Below are 10,413 nucleotides of genomic sequence, written 5' to 3'. Positions count from 1 at the left end.
TTCCCCATGACTGCCATCTCAGCTACACTATGATGATCTTGTGCCCGCCCTAGGCAAAGACATAATTAACCAGCAAATAGACACCCTCAACCTTGTCCTCCTTGTCGCCCAAGACCTTGGTGCCGACAACCTTGACCTCCCAGTCGTCCATGCTCTTGACGTCCTGCAGCCCCGACCACGTCACCATGGTGCAGTCGCCGACGGCCGCGGACTCGCCACTGCCGTCCGTGACCCCCTTGATGCTCAGCGCCCTGGCGAGCTCGGCGTGCCTGGACGCCAGCGCCACGGACCGCACGGCCAGCTTCGGCTGCCGCCTGGACCAGAACGGCAGGCGGTCCTTGAGGCTGCCCAGCTTCACGCCCACGTCGCCCTCGGCCGTTCCGCCGCGCGTCTCCAGCAGCCTCTTCGAGAAGTCCTGCCACTCCTTGGCGAAGTCGCTCCTGAGGTCCCAGAAGCCCCAGAAGCCGTCGGGCCCTGCGCCCTCGGCCCGCGCGGCCTTGGCGAGGTTCTGGACGGCCTCGCCCGCCGCCCTGCGCAGGCGCGCACCGCCGTCCTGCGCCGTGTACTGCAGGTGCAGCAACACGTCGCCGATGGTCCCGTGGTCGAACTGCGGCATCTCGGTGGGCAGGTCAAGGCGCCAGGTGGACACGGCGCCGGCGCCCTCGAAGGGCATGTACCTCGACCCGGAGAAGGACAGCTCGAACACGCCCGCGTCCTTGGAGCCCGTGCTGATGGCGACGGACGAGATGGGCACGCGGTCGTGGCGGAACGCGGACCGGTCGGCGCCCGTGTACTCGGCGCCTGTGGTGGCGGTGGGCGAGACGCGGTACTTGTGGCTCTGCAGCGTAAGCGTGGCGTTGACGCCGTCGTGCGGGCCGGCGGCGGCGGCGGTCGGGATGGAGACGGCCACGGAGCGGAGGCGGCGCATGTAGTGGCCTGGGAAGTCTATGTCGAACAGGGCCTCGGTGAGGGAGAAGGTGGTGGTGCCCTTGTGGCGGAGGTCGACGAGGGCCAGGGGCGCGATCTGGCGGAGCGAGACCGCCTTTGTGATCTCTAGAGCGCCGGGGCCGTCCTCGCCCGAGAGCTGCTCGAGGCGCTTCAGGTCCAGCCACAGGTCCTCGGCGGCGAGGAGCCCGTCGCGCGTCGCGTCCCAGTACCCCGCACCCGACCGGAGGACCGACACGGAGCGGCCCTGCTCGAAGGACAGCGACTGCTCGGCCCGACGCGCGGCGCTGACGGCCAGGGTGTAGGCCTGGTGATAGAGGGTCCGAAGCCGAGTCTCCATCCAGCCGTAGAGCTGTTGGTTCGTGTACTTTGTGCGGAACCACGTCTCCATCTGCGCGGCGCCGTCCAGCTCGTCCTGCTGCATGGCGAGCTCCTTGGTGGCGGCCTGGACGCGCAGGCGCTGGATTTCGATCTGCTTGTCGGTGGCCTTGACCTCGCGGCCCAGCGTGTTGGCCTGCAGGCGGCGCTGCTGCAGCTGCTGGGTGAGGGCGCCCTTTCGCGCAGCCAGCTCGCCCTTCTCCTTGGTGACGTTGGCGGCGAACTGGATGACGGCGGCGCCGCCCTTGATGGCGTCGGCCCAGTCGGTGCCCTTGGTGGCCACCGAGGCGCCCACGCCCAGGGGCGAGACGTTGGTCTCGACCTTGGGGACGGCGCAGAGCGGCGCGACGAGGGATTTCAAGCCGCCGGCCACGAGGCCGAGCACGCCCGCCGCCAGCTTCATGTCCATCTCGGACTTTTCGTACGGCGACATGCGCAGGTCGTCGGTCGTCGGCGTGTCCACGTCCTGGTCGATGTCGACCCACTCGTCCTTGGCCGACGGCACCTTTTTCGTCGCGTCCTCCCCGATGAGCTTGAGGTGGAACTTGAGCTGCGCCACCTGCGACTTGCGCCCTTGCTCCAGCGACTTGAGCGTCTCCTCCGCCTCGGTGACGCCGAGCTGCTTCAGCTCGAGCACCGCCCGGGCGACCGACGTCGCGTCCCGCGCCTGCAGCGCCGTCAGGGCCTCGGCCTCCTTGCGCTCGATGGCCGACACGAGCCGGTCGCCAAACGACCGCAGCTCCGAGACGAGGTCCTGCGCGCGCTTAAGCAGCGCGTCGAACCGCTGGCGCGGCAGCGGCCCGACCGCCTCGGCCGCCAGGGCGTCGAGCGCGGCCGACATGCCCAGCCCGGCCTTGCTCATGGCCACGAGCGCGCCCGGGTCGATGGGCGGGTCGACGAGCGCGTAAGTGACGGGGCGGCCGTCGATGTCGAGCGAGTTGCGGATGTTGTACAGCCGCGTGCCGACCGTGTTGCGGAGGTCCCGGAACTTTGGGTTCAGCGGCACGCAAAAGTAGGCCGTCTTGAGGATCCCGAGCGACCCTCTGTCGGCGTCCGTCACGCCCGCGGGCTCCTTCATGGCCTCGGCGGCGCCGGCGCGCACCAGCTCGGCCGAGAAGGGCAGCCCGAGCTCGTTCTCGATCTCCTTCTCGGACAGCGTCGCGTACGTCTCGTACTTGAGCACCCTTGCCTTCTGCTTGGACACGAGCCGCGGCACCCTCAGCGGCGCCGGTCCCAGCACGTGCTGGGCCTCGATGTAGCGCTGCGTCGCGAGCGGGAGGCTCTCCATGGTCCCGCGCCGGAAGTGCGCGTCGCCCGACGCCAGCAGGATCTCGGCGTACTTCATGACGATCCACTTCATGTAGGCCTGCGGCTGGCCCCGCGCCGACGCGTGCACCAGCGCCCCGTGCGACTGCCGCTCCAGCAGCGCCATGCTGATGTCGGTCGGCATGGCCGAGTCCAGGTCCAGCGTCTCGTCCTTGCCGTCCTCGGCGATGCGGCGCGCGATGTCCTGGAAGGGAGGGAACCTCCAGCACGAGGTGAAGTTTTGCTTCTGCACGACCGTGACCGTTTCCTTCTTGGGCTTGGTTACTGCCTTGTCGTCGCCCGTCCCCTTGTCCTTTTCGGCCTCCTTCTTGGTCTCTGCTGCTACCGTCTGGTCGCCCGTCCCCTTGTCCTTCTCGGCGGCCTCCTTCTTGCCCTCTTTTACCTTTTGCTCGACCTCCACGGGGCGCCACACCTCAATGTCAACAGTAGGGTCAAAGACGAGACGGGCCACCTCGAGGGCCTCGTCGTACTGCTGCGTGGCGTACAGGCGCTCGACGGCCAGCAGCACCGAGTGCAGTCCAATCTCCCAGTCGTAGATGGACATGGGCTGCGCGAGCTCGTGGTGCCGCACCTGCTGCCTCTCGGTTCTCTGCAGCGCACTCGGCCCCCAGTCGTAGCGACCGAAGCTCTCCCAGGTGCCCTGGGGCTCTTTGCCGCCCAGGTACTCAAACACGCGCTTCAGGGGGTCCTCGCGCGGGGCGGCCTTTTGCATGAGCGCGGCCGAGAAGCCGTGGTCGACGAGCGTCATGGACGTCATCTTGTCAAGCACGCCGGGCTGCCACCGCGCGGCCCCCTTCACCTCCGACCTGGGCACCATGAAGTAGCTGGCGCTGGTGCCGTCGGGCCGCTGCGAGCTCAGCGCGAGGCCGAGCGGCGCCGTCGTGTCGCTGTACGACATGGCCCAGCTCACCGACTGGATCTGCCGCGCCGGGCCCGCCGACGCGACCACCTTGTCGAGCGCCGACGGGACGAAGAGGACGGGCCTCCCTCCCTTCTCGTTGTTCTTGCCGTACAGCTCGTCGAGCTCCTTGCGCACGCCCTCCCGCATGGACGCGATGGAGTCGTCTGCCCCCAGCTTCGCGGCCGTGACCTTTTGGAACGCGATGCTGAGCGGCCTGCGGCGGCGCTTCGTGCTGCCGTCTGCTGCCTTCTTGCTCTCGGAGGAGGAGTCGGCGGCTGCCTCGATGTAGAGCGGCCAGCGGCTCGGGACGTAGCCCAGGAGCGCGTCGGCGTCGGCGTCGGCGCGCATCTGGTCATCGGAGAAGAAGAAGATGCCGACCAGCTTCCCGCGCGAGGCCTCCACCGTGACGTCCTTGGACTTGTGGCTGACCAACAACGTCAGCTTCTTCTGGCCCGGGTTGTGGTTGAAGACGGGCTCGAACAGGAAGTCGGTCACGTCGGGGAGCCCGGGGCCCTCGACTGTGAGAGTGGTCGAGCACATGCGCTTGGCCGCCCAGGAGCCCCGGACGAACTCGGTCCAGCCCATGCTGAGCTCCCAGGTGCGCGTCGGCTGCGAGTCGGCGGCGTCGTATTCGCGCAGCGTCTCGAGCTTGGCCGACTTGAAGACGCTCATGCTCTTGTCGCTCGCCAGCGTCTTTGCCAGAAGCTGCGGCATAAAGACGTAGACGCGCGAGCCGTCGACGACGGGCACGAGGTACGTCCCCGTCGTGGTCACCCGCTTACCCTGCCACTCGGTCTCGGTCGAGGGTATGTCCATGTCCATCTTGACCCACGGCCGCCAGAAGCGCCCGTAGGGCTTGTAGTTGACGGTGAGGCTGCGGTAGTAGAAGGTGTAGGGGGAGGACCGCGTGCGCCCAAAGATGTGGAACGTGTCTGCGGCGGCGGTCCCGGCCTGGTTGTCGTGCACGTAGGCCACGATCTCGAGCGTCGAGATGTCGTTGAGGCTGCAGATGTAGGCCTTGATGGAGTCGGCAAACGTCTCCATGCTCAGCCCCTTTTGCATCAGGCTCGCCTCCAGCTCGTCGAAGAGCGGGCTCTTGTCGTCGCGCAGGCTCGCGTCCAGCCAGTTCTCCGGGTACAGGAACAGCTTGCGGTGCGCCTCCCAGATGTCGTGCTGCGACCGCCACTGCCAGTCCTCGCGCCGCAGCGCGCCCTTGGGCACGGCCTTCTCCTCGCCCATGAGGCACCGCTGCACGAAGAGCTGGATGATGCCGATGGCGAGCTTGATGCGCGACGTCTGCAGCTGCGGGCCCATCTGCACGTCGATGAGGAGGTGCTGGAAGAGCCCGTCGGCGTCCTCGATGCCGAACTTGTCCCTGACCACGTCGTGCTGCAGCAGGTACGCCAGCAGCGCCGACCGCCGGTTCTCCATCAGGCCCGCGTTCGCACTGGCGCGCTGCGCGGACGAGAGGCGCGACTGGAGGCTCGCGATGGCCTGCTCGTCCTGGCGCTGCGGGGTGAGCGCCGCGCTCGGCTGGGCGAGGCGGAACAGCGTCGACATTGAGATGCCAAAATCGCGGCCGGCCGCTCGCGAGAGCCGCGAGTCGAGGTCCATGATGTCTCGGATCTCCAGGATATCGTCCAGGCCCCGGATCGGGATCGGGGCATGACCTCCGCTGCCGGTCGTTGGGAACTTTTGCGTCATGGCTTCGAGAAGCCGGTCGCTCTCCCACCCGGTGCATAAACTGATCTTCTCGGTAATTTCCCCGGTGGCGACTGTTTTGGGGACTCTTGATAGCCACGCGAAAAGGTCGATGATACGGTTAGACTCCTCGGGCACGGGCTTCATCCTCCGCGCTACGGCCTCGCAGAGATCGCGATACTTCTTCAGCTTGACAAGATCGTTCATGGTGGGCTTGTTGAAGTCCAGAGAGAGGATACGGTTGCTGGTCGGGAGCCCTTTCTGCAGCGCCTCGATCTCGTCGGCGGACAGGCCCATCTCTGCGCAGACTTGGCCTACCCGGACGATGGCCTGCTGGATGCCGGCGACCTTTAGCGACTTGGCCGCGGGGGTGACGAACTCCATGGGGAGAGCCCGGGGAACCGGCGACTTGGGCGTCGTCCAGAGCAGCTCTCGGACAGCGAGGCTCCCGGTCAGGCGGTGGGGGTGTCCTGCGCTCAGCGAATACGAGGACCACGTCTTCTTTTCGCTGTCGAACGGCAGCTCGATGCCGTTGATCTCGAGCTTGGGCGTCGAATCCTTTGCTGCGGAGTCGGTACTACGGCTGAAGGTGTACGCGCCTGCGGCTGGAGGGACGAAAAAGACGTCCGTCTCTGCTCTCACGTCTTGGCCGTTGCCATCCGGACCCGGATCAGCCAGTGCTTGCAACATTGTGAGCGGCGTCTCCTGAGTGGCCCCTGAGCCGGCGGCGTTGACCTTGACGATTTTGGTCAGCAGCACCGAGACCATGCTGGCCTCGAGGTCTGGGATCAGCTCCTTGCAGGCTTTGACGATGACTTCTTCGAGGTATTCGTGGACAATGACCGGCCTGGCCATCTCGACAAAGGCCAAGCGGCTGCAGTCGATGGAGGCGTCATTGCCAAAGTTCTCCGGAGGCTCCTGGCCCTGGAGCAGGTATTTCAGCGCGGGCGACCGTGCGATCTGGTCTTCGGACGGGCTGAAGCGTCTCCGGATGGGCTCGCATGGCTGGGTGGATCGCTTGTGGAGTATCTCGACTGCTTCTTTCAGACTGGGGATCGTGGTGACTATGTCGTCAAGCGCCGCACGCTCAGCTGACAAGAGCCGACCAGTGAGCCGAAGCTGGGCCTGGAAAGAGCCGTCGGTTCCTTTGCCCCCCACAGTGATGGCCACCTTCTCTGGGAACGTCTTTGCCAGCTTGAGGACTTGTTGAAGGCCTTCCAGGTTCGCGAAGGACATGGCCTCGCTGCACTCCCGCCGCCCCTCGATGAACTCGACCACGTCCCGGCTCGTTTCCGCGTCGAAAACCTGCGCGATGCAGCTCGCGGCCTGCTCCGCGCTGACCTGCCCGTGAGCCTGGCGCTCGGCGTACAGCAGCGGGAGCGCCTTGCGCATCTCGAGCCCGCCCTTGGTGATGGCCGAGAGCAGGGCGAACCCCTGGCGGGGGCCGCTGGATGGTGCGTGCTCGTGGGGCTTTACTGCCTCTGGGCCCTCCAGCACTGCGACCAGTGACTGGACCGTCCAGCCAGAGTCCGCCAGGACCTTCCAGTCCCTCACGGCAGCAAGCATGGCGCTTGGGTGCTGCAGTGGATGATCCTTGCCGGGGCCGCGGTCGAGGAAGATGCAAAAGAAGGTCGCGGCGTCTTTGGGGTTGATGTCAAGCAGCGAGCACAGCAGTCGGTAGCGGTACAGCTTGGAGAAGGTCGGCACATCCAGAGCGCCTTCCTGTGCTTCACCCTTGATACCGGCAGCTGCTGCCAGGTCGTCAAACAGCTCAACGGGCCACTTGAGCGCCCGACAGAACTCGCTGGCCCCGGTGTGCACCGTGAACGGCTGCTTGCTGTTGGCGCCCTCGTTGCTGACCAGCGCCGGAAACAACGTGGAGACCATCGATCTGGAAAGCAGCCGGAAGACGGCCGAATTTTCCCGAAAGGCGTCCAGGTCGCCCCAGAGGGGCAGCAAGGTCGCTGGGTGCACTCCCAGCAGGCTCCCGAGCTTGACCAGGGCCGCGATGGACTTGACCACAAAGGGCGAGATGGAAAAGATGCCCCTGTCACCCTTCCAGCCGGGCGAGCTGTCCAGTTCGAGGCGGCGCAGCGAGTACACGGCCGCGTCGAGCTCCTTGGCGGTCCAGCCGAGCTTGGCCTTGAGGCGCAGGAAGGCCTGCAGCCGGAAGGCCACGTCCGGGCCGACGGCGGTGAAGGGCGGCGAGGACGCGCCCGAGAGCAGGCGCAGGTTCTCGAGCGTGCCGTCGAAGGTCTTGGACCCGTCCCGGCTGACGATGACGAGGTCCTGGCCGAAGCACTGCGTCTTGGTCAGGTCGAGGACGTCCTGGAACTCGATGCCGGCGCGGGGCATAAGCTGCCTTTTGATGAAGGAGAGGCCGAGCCCCTGCTCGCGGTCCTGCATGGCCTCGAGATCCTTGTATCCCCAGAGGGCCTCGACGGCCCAGGGACATCCTCTGGCGATACCAGGGGGCTTGGTGGCCAGGCCCGTGGCCAGGTCGGCGAACCAGCCTGGAAAGAAGGTCTCTCCAGTCACCGCTGTAAACTCTGACTGGTTCATGCGGAGCTGCTCGGCGGCCTGGTGCCTCTCGAGCACCTCGCCGACACCCCTCTGCAGCCCCCTCCTGGCCGTCTCGTCGGCGGGAGGCTTGGTGACGGCCAAGTCGAGGAGGACCTTGTGGGGGGCCGCAAACACCTCGCTCAGTTCGTCCATCTTGATCCCGAACGAGCCGAGGATCTGGACGGCCGTGTCGTGCCCCTGGTTGTAGGGGAAGTGGTTGAAGGGGAACATCTGCTGGGAGATGATCTTGCTGTACAGCTCGACGTCGGTGTTGCCGGGCTCGTGGACGGGCGCGTGCGTCCCGTCGGCGGCGAGCTCTACGGCCTCGGCGTCCTCCCGGGACGTGTTGTGCGCGGCGATGCGAATGGGCGGCGCCACCCCCGTGGGCACCTTGTCGAAGGCGCCCGGAACGCTGACGTACCGCACAAAGGACTCGAGCGTCTCCGTCACGAGGCTGATGTAGGGGATCAGCGTCATGGCGTTGGCGCAGCTGAGCTCGAGCTCCCGCAGGTCCGGCCTGCGCTCCGTCAGGAGGTCCAGGAGCGACTTTGCCGAGCCCGGGACGCTCTTGCCCTCGAGGAAGGACATGAGGTCGGCAAAGTAGGCCGACAGGCTCGTGACGGAGCAGCACGCCTCGCAGGAGGCGTCCTCGAGGCGGAATATGTCGGTCAGATTCATCATGGCGCGCGAGCTCTTGGCCGGAACTCCAGAGTTTTCGCCTGCTTTTCGGGGCTCGATCGGGACGCCATCCTTCCTCTGCGCGTTCATGAGATTCAGCCAGAGCTGCTCGTTCCAGCAGTCGATCCTGCGGGCGGTTGTGTGGATGGCTGCGGCGTTCTGCCGCAGGGACCCGGCCCCGACCATCTTTTTCACGAAGTCGCCTTGGAGAAATTCGCTCGCCACGCGCCGGGCGCTGCGGTACTTGGACACCCAGAGTCGCAGCACATCCTCGGGCTCCTGGACAAGAGGTACGAGACACGTGATGCAGCGGACGAACTCCAGCAGCTCCCGGAACTCCTTCTCGCTCGGCTGCGCAATCGCCTTGCCCTTCTTGCCTGCTTCCGCGGCCTCTTTATTGTCCTTGTCGATCTTGGCTTTGAGGCCCGCGAGGATCTCGCCCTCCACGGCCGTCCCTCCCGCGATGTTGAGGCTAGCGTCTCGGCTCAGCACCTGCAGCAGGCGCGCGGCGAGGCCGGCCGTCCTGGCGGGGACCCGCTCGTACTTTGGTAGCTTTATGACGGGCCACTTTTGCTCGCGCAGGAGGAGGCTCATGACCAGCATCGGCTCGGCGGCCCAGGTGCGCCGGCGCAGGGCCTCCACGCCGGCCTTGGTCACGCCAGGGGAAATGGGGGCATCGGGCTCTGGGAAGTACGAGTCCAGCTTCTCCCGAGGAAAGACGAGCGAGACGAGCGAGTCTCTGGACATGGTCTTCCCCATCTTGGTGATGGCCCATGACGGCACCTGTAACCGTTCCTCGCTCTTGTCGACGAGGACTTGGACAAGGCGAAGTGTGGTAACGTCTTGTGTCGGGACATTGCCACGGCTGAGGACGGCGTCAATGAGCTCGGAAATGTCGGACGGATTGGGGCTGGGGCCATCTGTCTGGCCATCTGTCTGGCCATCTGTCTGGCCATCTGTCTCGTCATCTGTCTGGTCGTCTGTCTGGTCGTCTGTCTGGTCGTCTGTCTCATCGTCTTTGGTACCGTCCGTCTTGTCGGGTACCTTCCCGGCCTTCTGCAGAGCCGCCTGGAGTCTCCCGTGGATCTCGGGGCTCAGGCAGTCTTTCAACGAGCCGATGAATCCTTTCAGAACAGACATGGTAAAAACTCGTGACTCCCAGACGGTCAGGGGCTTTGCGTAGTGGAAAAGATGTTTTCAAAAAGTATGAGGAGATGAAGGGAGGCAGCAAGAATGGAGGTGGTTCCCTTCCGAGAGATCCTGGATATGTGCGAGCCCTCGAGTTAAGTGTCCGGTGCTTCTTTGCTTTCGGGCGCCCCTTCCGTGCCTGCTGGTCTTTCCCCCGCTGACGATCTACAACGACCAAGCTTCATCTCCCTCCTCCAGGCGACCAGCCCCGCGAAGATGTTATCCGAGTCTACCGCCGCAAAAAGAAAAAAAAGAAGAAAAAACATCTCGCCGACTTGGCTTCCGCACGGATTCCCGCTTATGGATCTGTCTTCGCAGATCACCGGAGCGAGATGCATCATGCAAGACGATTCTTCCTCCACCTGACCCAGCCACGGTCAGTGGCGCCGACACGATACTCTTTCGGGCTCATGGACCGTCATACTCACGTACCTCACTTGGACGGCAGTGCTCAGTACCTATTCATAGGTATCCTAACCGCTTCAAGCGACGGTCCAATATGACTGTGTGCTGCGCGATATCACAGCTGCCATCATCACGGGATCGTGGCAAGCCCAGAGAGGCCTGGTGCTTCCCCTCTTTCATGCGTGCGTCGGCGGTGGCCCTCAGCCGGCTTCTACCATCGCTCGGCTTACCCTTTGAGTATGTGCCAGGCTCTGGGCGCTACGATATTCTTTCTTTTTTGTGCACGAGGGCTCCCAAGATGCATCTCGGTATCTAGACTCTTGTCAAAA

General features: G+C 65.2%; 1 protein-coding gene across 1 annotated transcript; it reads right to left on the bottom strand.

Annotated features, from left to right (window-relative positions):
- Window positions 1-49: 49 nt before the first annotated feature.
- GGTG_02629 (hypothetical protein) lies at window positions 50-9,631 on the bottom strand (the record flags this gene model as incomplete). The annotated part of the gene is made up of 1 exon (XM_009220403.1): window positions 50-9,631. The coding sequence occupies one exon, from the start codon at window positions 9,629-9,631 to the stop codon at window positions 50-52; it is 9,582 nt and encodes a 3,193-aa protein (XP_009218667.1).
- Between the last annotated feature and the right edge of the window lie 782 nt (window positions 9,632-10,413).

This window comes from Gaeumannomyces tritici (assembly GCF_000145635.1).
Source record: "Gaeumannomyces tritici R3-111a-1 unplaced genomic scaffold supercont2.2, whole genome shotgun sequence".
Classification (NCBI taxonomy): Eukaryota; Fungi; Ascomycota; class Sordariomycetes; order Magnaporthales; family Magnaporthaceae; genus Gaeumannomyces; species Gaeumannomyces tritici.
Note: the sequence above shows the minus strand (reverse complement) of the source record. Positions and strands in the feature narration are given on the sequence as shown.